At 44.5% G+C, this 23,107-nt stretch overlaps 1 protein-coding gene across 3 annotated transcripts in view; it reads left to right on the top strand.

The window, feature by feature from the left end:
- DNAJB2 (DnaJ heat shock protein family (Hsp40) member B2) overlaps positions 1-23,107 on the top strand; it is a 246,423-nt gene that overhangs the window by 124,604 nt on the left and 98,712 nt on the right. For all 3 annotated transcript variants that reach the window (XM_033946760.1, XM_033946759.1, XM_033946761.1), the window contains 3 exons: positions 3,468-3,521; positions 4,159-4,278; positions 21,659-21,751. In XM_033946760.1, coding sequence (XP_033802651.1) covers positions 3,468-3,521; positions 4,159-4,278; positions 21,659-21,751 — 267 coding nt within the window. The remainder of the gene's footprint in view (positions 1-3,467; positions 3,522-4,158; positions 4,279-21,658; positions 21,752-23,107) is intronic.

Genomic DNA, 23,107 nt, shown 5'->3' with positions numbered 1-23,107 from the left:
GTGGGTTCAAACCCACGCTGCTCCTTATGACCCTGGGCAAGTCACTTAAACCCCCCATTGCCCCAGGTACATTAGATAGATTGTGAACCCACTGGAACAGACAGGGAAAAATGTTTGAGTATAGTACCTGAATAAATTTATATAAACTGTTCCGAGCACCCCTGGGAGAATGGTTTAGTAGACTCTTTTAACCGGAACTCAAGCAATCAGAAAAAAAAATCAAAGAAATACTGTAATATTTTAAATAAATAAATAAATAAAATCAATTTCTGGCAGAAATTTAAGTGTAAACTTGGCATGCCACATTTGAGTACACCCACGCTTTGCCTACCACATGTCTAGTAATTTGCCTGGAACGGTTATATGGAATGGCATAGTATGGGGTATAGTATTAGTTAGACCTGTTTTTAATAGTAACTCTCAAACAACCAGAAACTACATTTATCCAGCATCTACCAATCTCTATAGGTGCTGGTTGACTGAGAGTAAACTGTATAGAAAATTGAATGAATAAATAAATTCCTGTAGGTTACCATCACGCAGACACTGGGAGTCCTATAAATCGTAAGTTATTTCTTCGTAATAATTCTTGAGGTCATCAACTTTGCTCTCCAAATCAGCAAGTCTCTTATGAAACACTTTTGTAGGCCCCTCTACTGAGATCATTTTATCTTCCAATATACTCTGTTGCATCTGATCGAACTTGAGGCCGATACTATCCAGTCTTTCATGGGCTGCCTCCACCCTATCATATAAGGCTTATCTAAAATGACTCTACCACTGCCATTACTTCAGCTATTATTTCTGCTGTCCACGCTGAACAGACTGATGAATTTGGCAGGGCCTGTTGGTTTGCCACCTTGCCTTCTGAAAGCTTTGGCTTCTTCCTGTCCTTCCATAGCAATTTGGTAGCCATAAAATGAAGGAAGCCCCATTGAAGTGGTAATATATTTATCCAAAGATAATGCACCCTCGTTGGTATCTAAAAAAAAATTTGAGTTTTGCTAAGGTGTTCAGGTGATTTAGCAGTTGTTTATCAGGGGAAGTTAGAAGCGCAACTCTTTAGCATCTGCTTCTTCTCATGGCACCACTTGACCCCTTTGTACACAATATTCTAGATGAGATATTGCCAGAGTCTTATACAAGGGTATCAATACCTCCTTTTTCCTACTGGCCATTCCTCTCCCTATGCACACAAGCATCTGTCTAGCTTTTACCGTCACCATTTCAACCTGTTTGGCCACCTTAAGATCATCATCTACTATCACACCCAAGTCCTGCTCCTCTTTTGTGTACAAAGGTTCTTCACCTCCTAAACAATACTGTTCCCTCTGGTTTTTACAGCCCAAAATGCATGGCCTTGTTTTTCTTAGCATTAAATCTTAGCTGCCAGATTATTCCTCAAGCTTCACTGTGTTCCTATTTGTGTTATCTACACCATCAGGAGTGTCTAATCTATTGCAGATTTTGGTATCTAGTGCTGCCCGATTTCTGATTCAAATTGATTTTGTTTAAAAAAAAAAAAAAAAATCAGCCTCCCGATTCGGTGACCAACCCTCCTCCCCATGCATTCAGGTCTCCTAAAGTAGGAGCGGCTGCGCTTCCTCTTTCTGGACGCCCACTGCTGCTGCCGCTCCCGCTTTAGGGGGCGAGAGGGGATGGTCAGTCGGGAAGTGCTGCAGTGTCCTCCGGCTTCCCCCCTGGCCTCCTGCTCTTACCTTCAGATAATACAGCAGCCTGCAGAGAGGATCACTGGTGCTGTAGCGATCCTTGCAGGCTGCCGTCATCCTCAGCAGCATGTTCCCTCTGCCACGATCCTGCTCCTGATGTCCAAGGAGGGGTGGGACTGTAGCAGAGGGATCGTGCTGCAGAGGCCGATGGCAGCCTGTAAGGATTGTTACAGGACCGGTGATCCTCTCGCAGACTGCCGTATTATCTGAAGGTAAGAGCAGGAGGCCAGGTGAATGCTGTAAAGAAGGGGGGAGCATACAGGCCTTTGGGGAAGGGGGACAGGGAGGATTCTGCAAAGAAAGGGGGAATATGCAAGCCTTCAGAGGGATCAGGGAATACGCTGCAAAGAAGGGGGGGACCGAGCAGGCCTTCTGGGGAGGGGGCCCTGGTGTAGAAGTACACGAAGGGAGGGAGGGAGGAAGAAATAATGGGTCTTAAAACAGAGGAGAGATGGTGGACAATGGGATTTAGGGAGGGAAGGAACAGAAAGGGAAAGTTGGACACAAGGGATGGTGTGGGGGGATAGAGATACTGGATAGGAGGGTAGTGGGAAGAGAAAGGGAGAGCTGGTGGACCCTGGGGTGGTAGGGAAGGAGGGAGAGATGCTGGATGAAAGGGTAGTTGAGAAAAGGAAATATGGTGGATCTGGGAATGTGGGGTCCATCACTGCAGCTGCGGGGATGGAGATGAAAAAAAGGGAAGATGCCAGACCTCTGGGGGAGGGAAGGGAAATGGAAGGGAAGGACAGAGATGGAAGATGGATGGTTATCATGGAGAAAGAAGAAAATCAGGAGACCCTGGCAAGCGTGTTATCAGAAGACAACCAGAACCGTGACCAATATGATTTGAATAATGACCAGACAACAAAAGATAGAAAAAATAATTTTATTTTCTGTTTTGTGATTACAATATGTCAGATTTGAAATGTGTATCCTGCCAGAGCTGGTGTTAGACCGCGAACGTGAGCTAGAATTTAACAGAGAGAGGCAAAGTCTTTTTTGTTTGTTTATTTTGATTACATCATAGCGCCAGTGTGGGTAGGAGAGAGCAAAGGGGGTAGATAGGCTATAAAATAAACCCACCAGGATGTTTGAAAAAAATACCCAATTGGGCAGGAAAATCAAATTGAAAAAAAGATTCAGTAGGCTGAATCGGGCAGCACTATTGTGCACCCCTTTCCATCTTCTAGCTCTTTAGAGGGGCCAGGGGAGTTTCAGTTTTGGTTGTACAGAAATATTAAAAAGCTGCTGTCTGCCAAGTATTTTATGTAGGGTAAGGTCCACAAGCTTATTTTCTGTCTCCATCTTATAGATGAGTGAAATCTATGTGTCTGAACTGGTCTGGTAGGATTTGAAGAAACAAAATTAGCAGGTTACTCCTTGTACAACTTGGCTCTATATTTCTGGCTTTATTGTAATTATCTTTCCCCCACCATTTTCATCTCTAAACTTTGTTGCTCTTTCTATTTTGTTCATGCTTATTTGGTCTTGATGATGATTCTGTTTCCTGTCTTTTCACTGTCACTGAATTTTACTAAACAGTGCAAGAGGTTTTTAGTGTGGGCCAGCAAGGTAAATACTCTGACACTCATAGGAATTGTATGAGCATCGGAGCATTTACCTCACTGGCCTGCGCTAAAACCTCTAGTGCCGTTTAGTAAAAGGAGCCCTGTATGTGGGTGTTTGTTTTCTTCATCTGCTGCTATACATTAATATGCTGTTGTTTTCCTCTTCCAGAGCGAAAAAGAGATATCTACAACCGTTATGGGAAAGATGGACTTTCAGGATCAGGTGAGCGAGATCAGCAGAAGCTGAAGCCTGTTACTAACTTTTCTGACATGGCTTGTCCATCCTTAATGGGAGGGGAGAGAAACAAATCTAGGAAGCTGTTCCAGACCCTAACTTTAAGAAATCTTGCATAAAGCAGTTTCAGGCAGACCAGCTTGCTGGTGGTAAAGTTCTTTCTTTTGATGACAGTATCTTTTTTCAAGTATATTAGGATTTTATATACCGCCTATCAAGGTTATCTAAGCGGTTTTTACAATCAGGTACTCAAGCATTTTTCCCTATATGTCCCGGTGGGCTCACAATTTATCTAACGTACCTGGGGCTATGGAGGATTAAGTGACTTGCCCAGGGTCACAAGGAGCAGCGTGGGATTTGAACCCACAACCCCAGGGTGCGGAGGCTGTAGCTTCAACCACCGCGCCACACACTCCTCTATTTTTCCCTTATTCTCCATATATTTTCCCACACAATTTCCTTTTATAAAAGTACAGTTGAGTCTTAAATCTAATACTGTTGGAAGTTTCTATTTTCTCCTCTTAAAAAGGAGAGTCTGTCTAATTAGAGGAGGTTTGATTTGTTTTAGTATGAGAAAGACTTAAGCTGCATTATTAATATGAAAATATCCCTTTGGCTTGAGCAGCAGGTGCTGGTGAGCAGAGCTCAGAAACTGATTTCCCTGGATTCAAGTTCAGCTTCCGCAGTGCTGATGAGGTCTTCAGAGAGTTTTTCAGGGGAAGAGATCCTTTTGCTGAATTCTTTGGTAAGTTTTAAGAACTTGATTATTTTAATGTGTGCATCTTTGGACCAGCAGTAACTAATCAGGACTCTGAATATTATCACTCTCTCAATAACTGTAGTGAGCATGTTTAAGATTTGTGAGTCGGCACTTGTTCTTTGATACATGATAACAGGGAGGAAGTAGTAGACTATGAATTTCTTTCATTTTCATCTCCAACTTTGTTTTCCTGTCTACCAGCTTTTTAGTTTTTCGAGCTATTGTCACCTGTCTTCTCCCAAGAGGTGATCTCTTGTAGTTATGTTTGTTTGTTTATTTCTCTCCTGCCCTTATCCAGGGCGAGTTACATATTAACAGTTACATATTAACATACATAATAAGACATTATTCCTGGATAAATAGGCAACATATTCTCACATCCATGGAGCCCGGTATGAATAGTGCTAAAGTATACTATCACTTTAATACTTTAGAAATCTTGTGACCGCCCATACCGCGCATGTACGAGTGCCTTCCTGCCTGATGTTGGCTTGTGGGACCATGAGCTTTTCATTTTCCATGAAGTGAAGAAGCTGTGTTCTTGGAGTCTTCTTCAACAGCGCATATATTTTTTTCTCTTTTTGTGCTGAAGCCTCCTTAGGTTTCAAGAGGGGAATGAGGAAGAATCAGGAATAAGACCTGCATGAAAATGTAGGTGAAGGAAGAATCAGGAATAAGACCTGCATGAAAATGTAGGTGAAGGAAGAATCAGGAATAAGACCTGCATGAAAATGTAGGCGAAGATCCCTGAGAACCCAAAAAATAAAGTTATACTTCTAAAAGAGACATTGTGCTTATGAATTCAAGCCTCTGGACAATCATATTTCTGCCTGTCAGCAGGAGACAATATGCTCTATGAGAGATTCACCTTTGCTCTAGAAACTCCCAGTTCCACGCGCAGGACTCAAGAGGCAGGTAGAGCTCCGAAGTCTCAACACAATTTGAACTATCTGTATACAAATGCTAGAAGCCTAAAAAATAAAGTAGTTAGAGTATATTGCACTGAAGATGAGGTAGATATAATAGTCATCTCAAAGACCTGGTGGAAGGGGGACAATCAATGGGACACTGTATTACCTGGGTACAAATTATATCGCATGGATAGAGTAGATCAAATTGTGAAAGAGGGAATTGACTCAAATAAAATAAACATTCCATGCGTGAAGGGAAGGAATATAAATGTAGGGTTATACTACTGTCCCCTCGGGAAAAATGAGCAGACAGATGAAGAAATGTTTCAGAGATTAGGAAAGTTGGAGAACTGGGCAACGGTATTATAATGAGTGATTTCAATTACCTGTAATCATACTGTATCACAATGAGAAACATATTTTGTGAATCATTTATATATAAAAAAACCCCAATATGCTAGACACTTAAGAACATAAAAACATAAGCAGTGCCAATCAGTCTGGTCTAAATGAGCCCAGGACGTGTTCAAAATATGAAACACAGAGAAGATTACTCATAAATCTCTGAGGAGCACCAGAAACTATGTTTGTAGAATAAAAGACCTCAGTTGAAAGGCTTCATGGGTCTTTAAAAAAAAACTCCAAACCAGGTGCTACAACTCATTGAATTGTCCAAACTATGACTGCCAATGCTCCAAGTAAACTATCTGAAAATTGGGACAATGAGTGAGGTGATTAAATTTGCAGATGGCACTAAACTGTTCAAAGTTGTTAAAACGCATGCGGATTATGAAACATTGCAGGCAGACCTTAGGAAATTGAAAGACTGGGCGTCCAAGTGGCAGATGAAATTTAATGTCGACAAATGCAATGTGATGCATATTGGGAAGAATAACCAAAATCACAGTTACCGGATGCTAGGGTCTACCATGGGAGGTTAGCGCCCAAGAAAGGGATCTGGGTGTCATTGTAGATAATACAATGAAACCTTCTGCCTAATGTGTGGTGGCGGCTAAAAACGCAAACAAGATACTAGAAATTATTTAAAAAGGGATGGTTAACAAGACTAAAGATATTATAATGCTGGGGGCGGAGCGTAACCAAGATGGCGGCTTGAACTTACCACGGAGACTCCATTGTCCCTGCAATAAGCCTTTTTCCTGATACCAGATGGTAAAACGTAAATCTAAAGTCCGGATGTTCCCGGACGAAACTGTTTTTCCTACAGGCCCGATGGACGTCTTTGTGGAGTGCAGCTCTGGAACGCGGCAATCGGAGGTATCCACGGCTGGAGAGACCGCGTGAACTGAGGCGCGGGATCTCTTCTTCGAGGGCGTCACACTATCTTCCGATGAGCGTAGTCCACCCAGCTGTTCTGGCGCAATGGGAGGGTCCTTGTTGGATGAGCCGACCCGGGAATCCTTCTTGCTGGTCCCACGGAGAGGAAGGACCAACTCTGGCGGGGGGGGCAAGAGAAGGTACTAATTTCTTCCCAGTTGGAGACGGGAACAGAGCAAACTCAAGAAGAATTCTCTACAGCTGAGGCAGTTCTTGACTCTGGGCGCTGCACGGAGCTCTCGAGCAGAAGTAGTCGCCGTACCTTAAGAAGGATATGGCGTTACTAGTGCACAGAATTTTTCTATTGTTTGACCGACCACAGTTTGAACACCTTTATTAGCGTGATTCTTTTGCAAGCATTTTGTGTGTGGCGGGGTCTCCTGAAGCAGACGCCGAAACAGGGCCGCGTCGGGACCCTGAGTATAGCTTTATGCTTACAAGATAAGTTTACTTTCTGTACAACCTGAATGCAATCTCCTATTGTACTACTTTTTTCAAAAATGAATCAACTTATACATTACTATTGAAAGCATTACAAACAGTTGCCTTTTTGAGTTGGACTTGCCCTTACTGCAGTTCTAGCTATGATTGGATGCAAAACTCTTTTCCTAAGAGAGGATATCCTTCCCCTCTTCAGAGTTACAAGTCTCTGAGCTTTGAGACAGTAGCGTTTGTCCTTCTCATATATTGGCTTTACTGAGTTGAGTCAGTCTTTATTTTGCTATTTATCATTTTTTCTGACTCTGGCTGATACATTGTCCCTGTTGTTGTGGAAACATAGTTACTAGTGAGGGTTCAGAAAAGAGCAATGCGATTGATAAAAGGTATGGAAAACCTTTTGTATGCTGAAAGACTAGAGAAACTGAAGCTCTTTTCACTGGAAAAACGGAGATTTAGAGGGAACTTGATAGAGACTTACAAGATCATGAAGGGCATAGAGAAAGTGGAGAGGGACAGATCCTTCAAACTTTCGAAAACTACAAGAATGAGAGGGCACTCGGAAAAATTAAAAGGGAACAGATTCAGAAACAATGCTAGGAAGTTCTTTTTCACCCAAAGGGTGGTAGACACCTGGAATGAGCTTCCAGAGGGTGTGATATGACAGAGCATGATATCGGGGTTCAAGAAAGGATTAGATAATTTCCTGAAGGAAAAAGGGATAGAAGGGTATAGATAGAAGAATATTATACAGGTCCTGGACTTGATGGGCCTCCGTGTGAGCAGACTGCTGGGCATGATGGACCTCTGGTCTGACCCAGCAGAGACAATGCTTATGTTCTTAAAGTCTGCATAATGGAAACTATATGGGATGCGATATCCAATATGCAATCTTCTCTAGGGAATCAAATCCAGCAACTTTCCATGAGATGTACTACAGTACTTTCAGAAAATCTGGAACTTAAGACCAAGGTAACTTCTTTAGATAGTAAAATGACTTAATTTGAGACTAAAACAAATCCTTGGAATTGCAAGCTTTAACTTGGACTAAGGACAGTGTAGTTTGCACTTCAAGCAAGAAATGATAGAAAACTATTAGGAGATGTAATCTCCGGGTTATTAATTTCCCTAAAATCCATACTATATCTGCCTTAGCAATGTTTAAAAGATATTTGCGTGAAATTCTGAAAGTGCCTGAAATCTCATACCCACCCACGAGAAGAGAAGAATGCGCAGGGATCTGATAGAGACTTTTAAAATATTAAAAGGAATCGACAAAATAGAGCAAGAAACAACGTTATTCACGTTGTCAAATGTGACTCGGACAAGAGGTCATGGACTGAAACTGAAGGGAGACAGGACCAGGACAAATGTCAGAAAATACTATTTCACATAGCGAGTGGTGGACGCCTGGAATGCACTCCCGGAAGAGATTGTGGCGGAAATTACCATTCTAGGATTTAAGGACAAGTTGGACGCACATCTTCTTGCAAGACACATTGAGGGATACGAGTGTCCAAGGTCCTCATCGGGGAACACCTAGCTGAGCCTCCGCGGGTGCAGACCACCGGACTAGAGGACCCACTGTCTGATCCGGTGCGGGCATTTCTTATGTTCTTATGTTCACCCCTCTCAAAAATTTATTACCTACCCTCGAAAGTTAAATCTCAAATTCCTAACCAGCAGAATGTATCTGCTGATAGTTTGGATCTGACAAATTTCCTAGAGAGGTCGGATATTGAGATCCAGGTTTCAGCTACATTAATTGTACAGTTTGCTATTGACTCTAATAGAGAATGGATGCTCAAGATGTTTTTTAAATATAAAAATGTTCCCTTTAGGACGAATACCATAAGAATGTATCCAGATGTCTCTCGTTCTACCCAAAAGAGAAGGAAACAATTTTTCATCTTGAGACCCCAGGTAGTTCATTTAGGGACTACTTTTGCTCTAAGATACCCCTGCAAGTGCATATTGTTATATAAAGAAAATAGATATGTTTTCTATGAGCCGCAACAGCTGTCTAAATTTATTTCAGCTAGAGAATAGCCTGTATCTAACTTATGAGTTTTGCTATTTTTCAAGATAGCTCAGGAAAAGAATTGTTCTAAGAGCAGTCAGACCTCCATTTGGTTTCCTTTGATATAATTTCCTATGCTTTATTTCAGTTTTATTTTAGCCACGTCCTCCAGAATATTGTGGACTAACTATACTGTGTATTAATAAGGAGATGTCTTCGAACAATTTGATATATTATAATTATAGTTTACATTGCATTTTTCTTTTTTGACTCGTGAGAATGTCAATTATTAAAATTATAAATAAAGAAAGAGAAAAAAAAAAGATATTATAATGCTTCTGTATTGCTCCATGGTGCGACCTCACCTGGAGTATTGCATTCAATTCTGGTCTCCTTATGTCAAGAAATATATAGCAGCACTAGAAAATGTTCAAAGAAGAGTGACCAAGATGATAAAGGGGATGGAACTCCTCTAGAATGAGGAAAGACTAAAAAGGTTAGGGCTCTTCAGCTTGGAAAAGAGACAGCTGAGGGGAGATATGATTGAAGTCTGCAAAATCCTTAGTAGAGTAGAACAGGTATAAGTAGATCGATTTTTCACTCTGTCAAAAATTACAAAGACTAGGGGACACTCGATGAAACTGCAGGGAAATACTTTTAAAACCAATAGGATGGAATATTTTTTCATTTGGGGAATAGTTAAGCTCTTGAACATGTTGCCAGAGATTGTCCTTTCAGAAGTAGTCATGCACTTCATCTAAATCAGGGATGTCAAACTCAAATCACATAAGGGGCTGAAATCTAAAACACAGACTAAGTCGTGGCCCGGATTTTTTATTAAGATACTTATCCTCTCCTTTGCTGACGCACAGTATGGGCTCCAGCGCCGGTGGCAGCTCCGATGCTCTCAGGACTTCTGTGAGGGTCAGATCAATTGCCACCGGCACCAAAACCCACGCTGCGCGCCAGCAAAGGAGGGGGTTAGTCTTAGTAGAAGTATAGGGATATAACCTTTCCACCCATACTGGCTACAAAATAAACAAAAAATACTTTTTTTCTCTTTTAGGTCCTAGTTCACGCTTGTTGTTTTAACACCAGCTCTGGCAGGATACACATTTCAAATCTGACATATTGTAATCACAAAATAGAAATAAAATTATTTTTTCTACCTTTTGGTTGACTGGTCATTTTGCTTTTAGTCCCAGTTTTTCTTTCTGATTTTGTCTATCTTCTAATTCTCTTTCCATTGTCTGCTGTCCATTTTTTTCTCCTCTTCTCTCTTGCTCCAGTCTCTGTCTCCAACATATTGATTTTTCCTTTTCAACTTTTCTCCTTTTTGCTTTTCTTCTTCTGTCCACTCAAATCTTGCCCTCTTTCTTCTCATCCTTCTCCTTTTAAAAATTTCAGCTATCTATCAATTTTCCATCTTCTCTTATTCTGTAGCTCTCCCATTTCCCATCTCATTCCTTTCCCAGCCTCCTATTTCCTTCTATCTATCCTCCTCTTTCCTCTTGGTCCAGCATTTTGCTCTGTCTCTTTTCTGTTGTTCTTCTTCCCTCCCCCCTTGATGCTGATAAATGAGATGGAAGGAAAAAAAAAAGAGATACTGCATCTCTCTCTCCATTTCACCCCCAGGCCTAACATTTCTCCCTCCCTTCCATCTCCAGGTCTACCATTTCTCCCTTTCTCTTCCCAATGATTCTCCCTTCAAGTATCTTTTTTCCTCTTACCCAGGTCCAACCTCTCTCCCTTCATCTCACTCTCTTTACAGCCCAGCATGCCTTTCCCTCCAGCGCCGGTCCCTCTCTCTTCACAGCCCAGCTTGCCTTTCCCTTCAGCGCTGATCCTTCTCTCCTCACACCCCAACTTGCCTTTCCCTCCAGCGCTGGTCCCTCTCTCCTCACAGCCCGGCCTGTCTTTCCCTCCGGCATCAATCTGATGTCGACGCCAAGCCAAGGAATCTGTGGGCCTCAGCGATTTGGCAGTGTTGTCCGTGGCTCCCCCTCCTGCTTTTTGCTTGCTGCAGTCTGTCTCCAATGACTCTCAACTTCCTGTTTCCGCCTGGGTGGACCGCAGCAGACGGAAGGCAGGAGGGGAAGCCATGGACAACACTGCCGAATCGCTGCCGAAGCCGGCAGACTTTCCGGCATGATTGTGACATCGGAGCACATAAAAGGCCAGGCGGGCCGGATTCGGCCCGTGGACCTTGTATTTGGCACATGTGATCTAAATCGATCTACCGTACTTCCAGTGTTCTTTTCTAAGACTCATTCTGAAGAAACGGCTCTTCGTCCTCTCGTTTCCAACGAGCTTGGGCTGTAGAAAGATTTACGGTCCACTAATCAATTACGTAAACAAATACGTGCCTGTTAGTTTCTAGGGAAGACCATAATATCTCATCCAGGTTCAGCTTTCTTGCCTATTTACACGACCAGACCAAGGCTAATGAGAAATACTTTTATTATGAAAATAGAAAAATATAATTCACAAGCCAGCAGCAATATCTAAATATTGTTCACAAAATATCTGAATACATGTATGAAACTCAGTACATAATTATCACAACACATTTGCTAGATAACTAAGTAAAACTAATTCTTACACATACTAAACAATTCCTTATAATAACAATTCCTGATTAGCAGCAATCTATTACAGTTATCGCCAAAAGTAGCTTTACAAGCCTTATCCTATATCACAATCAGATGTACTTATCTAACCCCAGCTGATAAGATAATAAGTTCCTTATCTCACCATCCAATTAGGCCTTGGCACAAAATCAGGTGAAATGGAAGACGTCTCCTCAGCTTAGCAGATACAGAAATCCTTCTGTTACAGGAACAAGTGTTCATCCACCACTGGTGCAGCTATAATTTATTAATTGGCAGGAAAGGTTTCCTTGATGTGATGGAATTCAGATCTGTTTAAGGTCCGATTCACCCTCTCTCAGGCAGAGAGTCACACGAGGTAACTGTTCAGGTCTTAATTATTATAAAAGAGGTGCGTGGAGAATACCTGTGATGAGATGTGAGTTCACTTACATCCCGGCACAGACTAAATTATAATTAGCACCTTTTCATTTGGATCTCGTCAGATGACTTCCTCGGACCAATCCCAAAACAGAACTTAGACGAATAGCCTTTCTGTGTAAAGTCTTATACAGGCTAGGAGACACAGGCGCCTTTCGATAGATAAGCACAGCATAGAAGTATAACTCCCCCAAGATTCACACAGTCTAAGCATGAAGGCATAGATGGATGTCCTTGACTAGAATACAATTCTGGTACATACCCAGAATGCATCAGGCAGAAACAGCAAAGATGTTTTCTTCTTTCTCTTCTTGCAAGTTCAGGCTGGAATGATTTCGTGCAAATAACGGTTCAGGCTTGATGATGTCAGAGAGGCCTAACCTTCAGGTGCAAATAAGGAAACACCCCTACAGGGCTTCCTTCTTACAGAGCATTCAGCCACATTTAGCATCTCCTCAACTTTTCATCTCCTTTGATCCTAATAAGTTGGGATGTCCTATATCCAAGAAAACTGTCTCTACATGGTTAATGGTTTATATTGTTTTCTCTTATGCTCAGGCTCTACTATGTTACTATGACAGCCCACAAGATCCCAGCTAAGGCAGCTTCTCTTGCTTTTTTATGCTCGACCCCTATTGATGCGATATATAAAGCTGCTATTTGGTCCTCAGTTTACACATCTCACTACTGTTTGTAATTCAATTCCAGATGGGAGAGTCACTTCGACCAACAATATTACAAAATTTATTTTCTTCATGGCCAACACTCCCTCTATCCCATTCTAGTGAGCTAGGGAGTCCCACATGTGAGAATATGCTGCTGGCTTGTCCTGGGATAAAGCACAGTTACTTACTCGTAACAGGTGTTATCCAGGGACAGCAGACAGATATTCTCACATGGTTGACTTCTTAGCTTGCTTACGGAATTGAGGAGCATGCGTGTTGTGGGCAATTCGCGAACTTTCTTAGTCTTAAAGTAGCGATGCACTTTTAAAGCTGTCCATACCGGGGATCCATGAATGATGTCTCCTGCATTGAGAATATCTGCTTTCAGTCCCGGTTACAGTAAGTAACTGTGCTTTACAGTTGTGCAAAGAAAACAAAATCATTGATTGAGTCAGAATAGCAAAATGTTTTTCATTAAAACAGGTATGAATATCCATATAAATTCCCAGTACTCTGGATATATTGAGGGCCATTTTTAATATGACACCTAAGTCCAACTTTGAATGTCTGAGAACATCCAAAAATCAATCCATTTTCCACTTTTTTATATGTTTTTGGCCCTTAATTTCTCTGTCTTTTTGCCATTTTTGAATACAAAAATGGCCAAATGTGAAATGTCCAAATCCAAGCCATTTGGGCATAGGTGGGGCCACCATTTCTATTGGACTGGCTAAACAAACATATCAGCACAGCAGTAGGGCACCGTAGGGGGCACTGCTGTGAACTTCACATAAAGGGTTACAGGTACACATCTCACTAGAGCCCTCTTACATTATATGCTGTGCCCTCCAAAACTTCTCCATAACCTACTGGACCCTGTCTACCACCCCAATAGCCCTTATATATTCAATTTTTTATACCATTCTTCCAGGGGAGCTCCGAACAGTTCATGTGAATTTATTCAGGTACTTGACCATTTTTCCCTGTGTGTCCTGGCGGGTTCACAATCTATCTAATGTATTTGGGACATGCCCAGGGTCACAAGGAGCAGTGTGGGTGTTGAGTGCACCACACTCTCCCCTGCAGGTGTCACCTGTTTGTAGGTACAGTATATTTTTGGAGGGTTTTGGTGGGCTCATGCTTTCTCCCACGTGTACCAGTTAAGGTAGGATATGGACCTTTTTCTGCAGCTGTCATAGAAACAGAGATGTACTGTTTCATTCAGATCTTTGGGGGGTGGAAGGGGCTTGGTGACCTGTGTGTGTGTTGGGGTGGGGGGGCTATGACTTCATCCTTCCAGTGGTCATCTAGTCAGTTTGGGAACCTTTTTGGGCCATAGTCATTTTTAAAACAGGTCTAGCCCCAAATGTCCAAATTGTTCCCTGGATGTTTTGTAAAAAGTTCAATTCTGTATCGCCTGGTAGACTGGTATAGTCCTTACGAATGGGTTATATACCTCACTGCTACCAGCAGGTGGAGACTGAGAATGAACTTTTATATCAGGATAGACCCCCCCTAGTAATCCAGTCTATCTCAGTCTCCATAGCAGGTGATAAGACTAATTTGGCTCCCCTCTTAGTACTGTTGGAATTTAGTTTTGGACTCCTGAGTTCCCCTTTTGTGCCAAACGGAGCTTGGACGGGTCCTGTTTGGGGATCCGTCCTACCTCGGGGGTGTTAAATCCTGCGGGTCTCGTGCTGGGTCCCTCCCCCCCAGCTCCCTCCCCCCCACCTCCCTCCACCTCCCCAAATTTTTGTAGAGGTGCCTCAGCTGGCGGCCTGACCCCCCTGGTTGGTCAGCCTTCCAGCTTTGAGAGTTGTGGTGTCTGTTTTGATTAAGTAAAAAAAAAAAAAAAAAAAAAATGCTGAGGTGTGCCGGTCTAAAGGGCTCATTTCCCTTTAAGACCGCCTTTTTTCTGTATTTTCTCATCTAACTGGCACTTTTCTTTCAGCTAGGGCGATTTTTAGCACAATGAACATTTTTAAAAGGAAAAAGTGCTCATTGTGCTCCAGACGTCAGGTACTCGTGGCAAGCGTTATGCAGGCTGGAGTGGTGGGGGAGTCTTGTTGGCAGTGGTTACCGGCGGCCAGGACACCCCACCGCATGTACCTTGCGAGTTAACTTCAGATCGTGGGGAAGCCCGGGCTTCCCCTGATGCCCACGCGGAGGGTTCCCCAGCCACCGATGGTCAGGGTGAAAAGGATTCCCTTTTCGCGTTGGTTGGTTCCTCGGCCTCAGTGTCAGGAAAGTTCCAGGCTTTTCAGACGCAGCAGGCCGCAGGAGCTCCGATTTTGGCGGTTTCAGGTCCAATTTTGGCGGGAACCTCCTCCTTCATTTCTGTTACCTCAGATGACCTTCCCCCTATTCTGGAAATACAGGGGCAAGGTATGGCAGGGTACCCTGATGGGGCAGGGAGTCCCTTGGGGCCGCCGGGGTTTCCCCCCCTAAATTTATGTTGGCACTCTGTAAAGCTTATGTGCTGGTGTCTGGAGGTTCCATGTCCACTCTGGGGGTCTTGGGAGGGGTTGCCCTCGACGTCTTCCCCAGCGTAGCCCCACACAGTGGCGATTTTGTCCCCTCTACTTCTCTCTCATCCAAGCGCCCGAGGGTTTCTTGGGATCAGGAATTTTGCCGAGAGGAGCAAGATGTTATTGATGAGGTCTTGGACACTTGGGAAGATTTCCAGGATCCTCTTGGGGGGTAGGATTCCGCCAGCAAGGGGCTCAAGCACCCCCCTGCTGGCGAACATATGTTGGTGGTGCACATTTTTCAGCGGGAAGAGCTTCATGAGTTAATTCTTCAGGTCTCCTTAGTTTTCCACTTTGATGACACTGTGTCGGAGCCCCCGCTTACGGTGGACCCCCTGCTTAAGGGGATCCGCTCTGCTTCCCGCTCTTTTCCTATGCTTCAGGATATTCAGGACATTATGCTCGCACAGTGGCATGTGTCAGAAGCTCCCTTTCGTTTTACGCACTCTGTGGCCTGCCAGTATCCCATTCCTGAAGGGGATAGGGACACTCTGAAGTCGCCTGTGGTGGACGCGATGGTCTAGGACATCTCTAAGAGGCATACCGTGCCTGTTGAGGGCAGTGCGGCCTTGATGAACCCTGAGGAGCATAAGTTGGAGTCCCTCCTTAAACAGAGTTTTGATGTGACAGCCCTGGCGGTCCAAGCGGTGATGTGTGGCGGGCTGGTGGCTCGGGAGTGTTTACGCTGGGCCAAGCATGTGCTTGACAGTAAATCTGAGGATTGGGAATTGCTAAAGTGTGAAGTGTTAGAGATTGAATTGGGTGCTTCTTATCTTTCAGATGCCATGTATGACCTCTTGCAAGCTTCTGCCAAGTCATTGGCTTTTGCAGTGGCAGCTTGCCATACCTTGTGGCTTCGCGCTTGGCCGGCGGATTCACTGTCCAAAACTAAGTTGACTAAATTTCCTTTTAAGGGATCTTTCTTGTTTGGGAGGACCTGGACAAGTTGATTCAGAGTCTCACTGATTCTAAAGTGCCTCGTTTGCCTGAGGATAGGCCTAGGCCGCTGGCTCGAGGTAGTGCTGCGCATGGGCGTGATTTCATAGAAACATAGAAAGATGACGGCAGATAAGGGCCATAGCCCATCAAGTCTGCCCACACTATTTACCCACCCTCTTAAATCTACTGACCCCCTAAAGAATTATTGTAATTATACTGTCACTCTACTGACCCGCTCATTCAGTCCTAGTGACCCTAACCCTTGGCATGACCTCGTAGGGATCCCACATAGGTATCCCATTTGTTCTTGAAGTCTGAGATGCTGCGTGCCTCGACCACCTGCACTGGAAGCTCGTTCCAATGCTCAATCACTCTTTCCGTGAAGAAGTATTTCCTGGTGTCTCCACGAAACTTCCCTCCCCTGAGCTTGAGCGGATGTCCTCTTGTGGTCGAGGGTCCCCTGAGAAGAAAGATATCATCTTCCACCTCTACCCGTCCCGTGATGTACTTAAATGTCTCAATCATGTCTCCCCTCTCCCTACGCTCCTCGAGAGTGTAGAGCTGCAATTTGCTCAGTCTTTCTTCGTACGGGAGACCCTTTAGCCCCGAGACCATCCTGGTGGCCATCCGCTGAACCGATTCAACTCTGAGCACATCCTTACGGTAATGTGGCTTCCAGAATTGAACACAGTATTCCAGATGCGGTCTCACCATGGCTCTGTACAGTGGCATCATGACTTCAGGTTTCCTGTTGACGAAGCTTCTCTTGATACAGCCTATCATTTGCCGTGCTTTAGATGAAGCCTTCTCCACTTGAGTGGCTGCTTTCATGTCAGCACTGATGATTACTCCTAAGTCTCGTTCTGCCGTGGTCCTAGTTAAAGTTTCTCCATTCAGGGTGTAAGTTCTGCAAGGATTTCCGTTGCCGAGATGCATGACCTTACATTTCTTGGCGTTGAAACCCAGCTGCCAGATCAAGGACCAACTTTCTAAAGTACGCAGGTCTTGCTCCATAGCATCCTGAAGATTATAGCCGTTTACTACATTGCATAGTTTGGCGTCATCAGCGAATAAGGTTACCTTGCCTTGGAGCCCTTGAGTCAGATCCCTAATGAATATGTTGAAGAGGAGTGGGCCCAGGACCGAACCCTGTGGTACTCCGCTGGTCACCTCTGACATTTTAGAAAGGGTACCGTTGACCACCACCCTCTGAAGTCTGCCACTAAGCCAATCTTTAACCCACGCAGTTAGAGTCTCTCCTAATCCCATAGAATTCATCTTGTTCAGCAGCCTGCGGTGTGGGACGCTGTCAAACGCTTTGCTGAAGTCCAGGTACACGACGTCCAAGGACTCTCCTGAGTCTAGTCTTCTTGTTACCCAGTCAAAGAAGCTTATTAGATTGGACTGGCATGACCTACCCTTGGTGAATCCATGTTGGCTGGGATCCCGGAGATTTCCCTCGTTCAGGATCGTATCTAATTTATACTTAATTAGTGTTTCCATGAGTTTGCACACTATTGAGGTGAGGCTTACCGGTCTATAGTTCGCAGCCTCAGCCTTGCAACCCTTTTTATGTAGAGGAACGACATTGGCTGTTTTCCAGTCCAACGGAACTTTCCCCGTACTTAGTGAGAGATTGAAGAGCACCGCCAACGGTTCTGCCAGGACATCTCTCAATTTTCTGAGCACTCTTGGGTGTAAATTGTCCGGTCCCATGGCCTTGTTTACCTTTAGCCTTGCCAGTTCGTTGTAGACGTCCCCAGGAGTGACGCCCTGATCGAGGGGCTGCCTCCTTTCAGTCCCCTGGGCTCTCTAGAGGCAGGTTCTTCCAGTGCTTGCTGTCCTTTCGTGGGGCCCACCGGGTTGCGGGTAGCGCCTCTGCCGGATCCCCTGCCATCACCCTGCCCAATGACTCGTTGCCAGAGCCTGTCTTGATTCCGGTGGCTGCCCAGCTGCAAGATTTTTATCCAAAGTGGGCAGAGATCACGCACGATCAGTGGGTTCTGGAGGTGATTTGGGATGGCTATGCTCTGGAGTTTGCCTGTTCCTTGCCAGATAGTTTTCTCGCTGCTCCCTCACAGGTGGCGTGGAAGCAGCAGGCCTTCGCCAGACACTTCTAAGATTGTTGGACCTCCATGCAATGGTTCCAGTTCCCTCCGCAGGAGTGGGGCACAGGTTGGTACTCGATTTACTTTGTGTTGCCAAAGAAAGGAACCTTTCGGCCTATCCTAGATTTGAAGGGGGTCAACAGGGCTCTTCTTGTGCCTTCCTTCCGCATGGAAACTCTGCAGTCTATAATTTTGGCGGTTCAGCCGGGGGAGTTTCTGACCTCTCTAGATCTGACGAAGGCCTACTTGCACATTCCTATTCGGGCCTCCCATTATCGCTTCCTGCGCTTTGCGATCTTGGGGCAACACTATCAGTTCTGTGCACTTCCCTTTGGTCTGGCCACAGCTCTGTGGACGTTCACCAAGGTGATGGCAGTTTTTGCAGCAGCATTGCGAAAAGAGGGCATTCTAGTTCATCCCTACCTGGACGACTGGTTGATTCAAGCGAAGTCGTTCCAGGAGAGCACCCGGGTCACGACTCGGGTGGTGGAGTTTCTGCAGTCACTGGGATGGGTATTCAGCCTTTCCAAGAGTCGGTTGTCTCCATCTCAGTTCTTGGAGTATCTAGGAATCTAGGAGTACTGTTCGACACTTCCTTGGGGAAGGTCTTCCTTCTGGAGGCCCGGGTAAGCAAATTGCAATCTCAGATTCGCCTGCTTATGGCGTTCCTGTGTCTTCAGGTGCAGGATTTCCTCTAAGTCTTGGGGTCGATGGTGGCATGTAGTGAGGTGGTCACGGGCCCACATGCGTTCTCTTCAGTATGCTCTTCTTCAGAGGTGGTCGCCACAGAGGCAGAGTCTGGATCATCCTGTTCCGCTTCCGGGCTTGTCTCGATGCGGTCTTCGTTGGAGGCTCCAGACCTCCCATCTTGTACAAGGGGTGAGTCTGGACCAGCCGCAGTAGTCGGTGCAGCTCACGGATGCCAGTCTTCTCTGTTGGGGAGCTCAGTGTCTAGATCACTCGGCTCAGGGCACCTGGTCCACGGAGGAGGCTTCTTGGTCGATCAATGTCTTGGAGACCAGAGCCATCTGTCTGGCGCTGTTAGCCTTCCAGTTCTTTCTGACGGGCAAGTCAGTCAGGGTTCATTCGGACAATGCTATGGCGGTGGTCTACGTCAATCATCAGGGGGACACCAGAAGCACTTTGGTGGCACAGGCGGCTGCTCTGCTCATGGTCTGGGCGGAGTCTCAAATTCAGGAAATATCAGCCTCCCACATAGCCGGAGTGGAGAATGTTCAAGCGGACTTCCTAAGTCGTCACTTGCTAGATCCCAGAGAGTGGTGTCTAAGCCCCGTGGCCTTTCAGTTGATAGTGCAGTCTTGGGGTCAGCCCCTCATGGACCTGATGGCCACAAGTGTCAATGCCAAAACACCCTGCTGCTTCAGTCGTTGCAGACAGTCAGGCTAAGGGGCCTAGATGCTATGGTTTAACCATGGCCAACAGAGGGGCTGTTGTATGTGTTCTCTCTGTGGCCATTAGTGGGCAGAGTTCTTCTCCGCATAGTTCGACATCTGGTGGCTCCGGATTGGCCCAGGGGTTGTCTTACGGCCTGTTCCTTCTTTTCTGCCAAAGGTAGTTTCTCCTTTCCATGTTAATCAGGCAGTGGTCCTCCCAGTGTTGGGTAGCCAAGAGGGTTCTTTCGAGCAGAGACAGTTGCGCAAGTTGGATGTCGGTCAGGTCCTTCACTCTTATGTGCAGAGGACCCAGGAGATCAGGAAATCAGATCATCTCTTTGTCCTTCTAGCAGTTCCTCATAAGGGGGATGGCGCTTCTAAGGCTACTATTGCGCGTTGGTCAAAGAGACTATTGCTTCCGCTTATCTTCTGAAGGAAAAGTCTGTTCCAGAATTTCTCAAGGCTCATTTTACTAGGGGTCAGGCAGCTTCTTGGGCTGAGTCTTCTCTAGTGCCTTCAGTGGATATTTGCAAGGCTGCAGTTTGGTCTTCTCTGCATTCCTTTGTCAGACTCTACCATGTTGATGTTCAAGCGTGTCGGGACGCGGTATTTGGTGAATGTGTTCTGGTGTTGGCCCTTTGGGGGTCCCACCCTTGATAGGTACTGCTTTGGTATGTCTCATTCGTAATGACTATACCAGTCTACCAGGCGATACAGAAGGAGAAATTAGGTTCTTAATTGCTAATTTTCTTTCTGTTAGCCTGCAGACTGGTATAGTCCCCCACCCTATCTGTCTGTGCGGTGATTTTCGGGTTTTTGTTTTGCTTGCGTGCAGATTTTGGGGTTTATCTGTGGGTTCTAGTATTTTTCTAGGGCCGGGGAGAATTAAGAACAGCAGCTATGGCTTAGCTGGTGAGCTGCGGGGATATTTTCTATACCAGGATTAAGTTCTACACATGTTTCAACAGTTGTTTACAGATGCTTGTTGTTTTTACACTCTTGTTCAGAGTATGTTTACTGTTTCCTAGGTTCTGCTTAGCTATTCGGCAGACTGGATTGCTAGGGGGGAGTCTATCCTGATATACAAGTTTGTTCTCAGTCTCCACCTGCTTGTAGCAGTAAGATATATAACCCATTCGTAAGGACTATACCAGTCTACAGGCTAACAGAAAGAAAATTAGCAGGTAAGAACCTAATTTCTTATTTTCACTGCAAAATGTCTACCCTGCCCATAACATGCCTCCAACATGACTCCTTGAGATTTAGATGCACTGCAGACAAAAAGCCTAGCAAAATGTTTAGAAAGTCGGTTTTGAAAATGGCCATTTTATGCTGTCTTTTGAATGTCTTTCTATTTCAAAGTAAACCCATTGGAAAAACATTTATTTCTGAAGAGAATTTCCAGTCTCAGTGGCCACCGTCGGACCTTATTTGGGTTAGAGAGGGAATGGTAAAGGTAGAGGGTTGGTCAAGGGGTATAGTTTAGTTTATAATCTTTTGTAAACCGCATAGAACTTATGGTTATGCGGTCAAGAAGTACGATGTTATGTTATAGGGTGCGTGTTGACTAAAGGAAGAAAAACAATGAATGGTTATAAGAGCAAAGACCTCTCATAAATCTTGGAGACTGATGGACAAGGGAGGGGAAGAAAGGGGATAGAAGAGTCTTATCTCAAAAGAACACATTATTGTTGACTCGCAAGATGTTTACTGAACACTATGAAAACAAATAAACCTTATTTAAGTTAAAATCTTTCATATTGGGGTTTTTCTCCCCCCCTTTCATTTCTCTGCCTCTTCCTCCAGACTCTCCCTAGTCTTCCTTTTCCCTCTCCTTCCCTGATGGATGCAAATAGGAAGGGGCTTCTTGCTTTTATTTTGGGTTCATTCATAAGGCTGTCTCTTGAGAACTTGCTTCTCAGCAAAGAGTTATCTCTTGTTTCAGTGTTAGTTTGCATGGATACGATCATTTAATTTTCTCTTTCTGCTTTTCAGAGGACTTTGATCCATTTTTGGAGCAGAGCAGAGGCAGGACGAGACGTCATCCACCCAATCCATTCTCTTCCTTCTCCTTTCCAGATCATTCAGGTAAGATACAAAGATGGAGCACCTTTTCAGTAATCACTACCAAGATTTGTTAGTGATCATTGTCAATGTATGACACAAATCGTGTTACAGGAACTAATGCCAGCACACCATATGTAGTGTGATGCATCTTACAGTAATCTATGGAAAGTGATGCACATTGGGAAGAATAATTCAAATCACTAGGGTTCATCTTAGGAATTGGCACCCAAGAAAATATTTGGATGTTATTGTAGACACTATGCTGAAATATTCTGCCCAATGTACGAGTGTGCCAATAGAAGCAAACAGGATGCTGGGAATTATTAGGAAACTGTTGGTAAATAAGACCAAGAATATTGTAATGCCTCTATAACACTCCATGGTGTGTCCTCACCTTTAGTATTGCATTCAATTCTGGTTGCTATATCTCAAAGATCTAGTGGAATTCAAAAAGGTTCAAAGAAAAGCGACCAGAATGATAAAGAGGAAGTAACTCCTTTTGTATTAAGAAAGACTAAAGAAATTGATGCTCTTCAACTTAACAAAGAGACAGCTAAAGGGGGATATGATTGTAGTCTGCAAAATCCTGAGTAGTGTAGAATGCGTAAAAGTGAAAGTGAAGAGCGGGACTTGGGTATGATTGTATGTGATGATCTTAAGATGGCCAAACAAGTTGAAAAGGTGACAGCGCAAGCTAGAAGGATGCTAGGTTGCATAGGGAGAGGTATGGCCAGTAGGAAAAAGGTTGGTTTCTGTAGCACTCTCCAGACTGGTATAGGAGCTTACAAGTGGGTATATATCTCTTCATGACCAGCAGATGGACTGAGACAAAACTTTGGAACTTTACATATCATGTGACCCCTCCCTAATTACCTCAGTCTTCTCTCAATCTCCAGTAGGTGTGGTGAGCTGTACCCATCTCCCTTGGTAGGGCTGTTGGAATTTGTTTAGGAATTTTTTGTTCCTTTTTGTTGCCGAATTGAGCTTGGGTGGACCCTGTTTGGGGGTCCGTCCGACCTCGGGGGTGACCCCGGCAGGTCTCGAGCGGGGTGGGTCCCCCCCTTTCCTCCAGCTCCCCAACATTTTTCTAGAGGTGCCTCAAAGTAAACCTTACCCCCTGGTGGTAAAATAATAATAATAACAGTTTATATACCGCAGGACCGTGAAGTTCTATGCGGTTTACAATGATTAGAAATGTTACAGATTGAATGGAATAAACAAAGTACAGACTTAGTGATTGATAGTTCTAGCGATCGTTTGTTGAGGACTAAGATTGTATAGGTTGGTTTCCTAAGTATTTCAGGAACAGATGTGTTTTTAGGCGTTTCCTGAATTCCCCGTAGGTAGTAGGCACGAGCAATTGTTCAAGGTCTTTAC

Source organism: Geotrypetes seraphini, chromosome 5, assembly GCF_902459505.1.
Source record: "Geotrypetes seraphini chromosome 5, aGeoSer1.1, whole genome shotgun sequence".
Classification (NCBI taxonomy): domain Eukaryota; kingdom Metazoa; phylum Chordata; class Amphibia; order Gymnophiona; family Dermophiidae; genus Geotrypetes; species Geotrypetes seraphini.
Note: the sequence above shows the minus strand (reverse complement) of the source record. Positions and strands in the feature narration are given on the sequence as shown.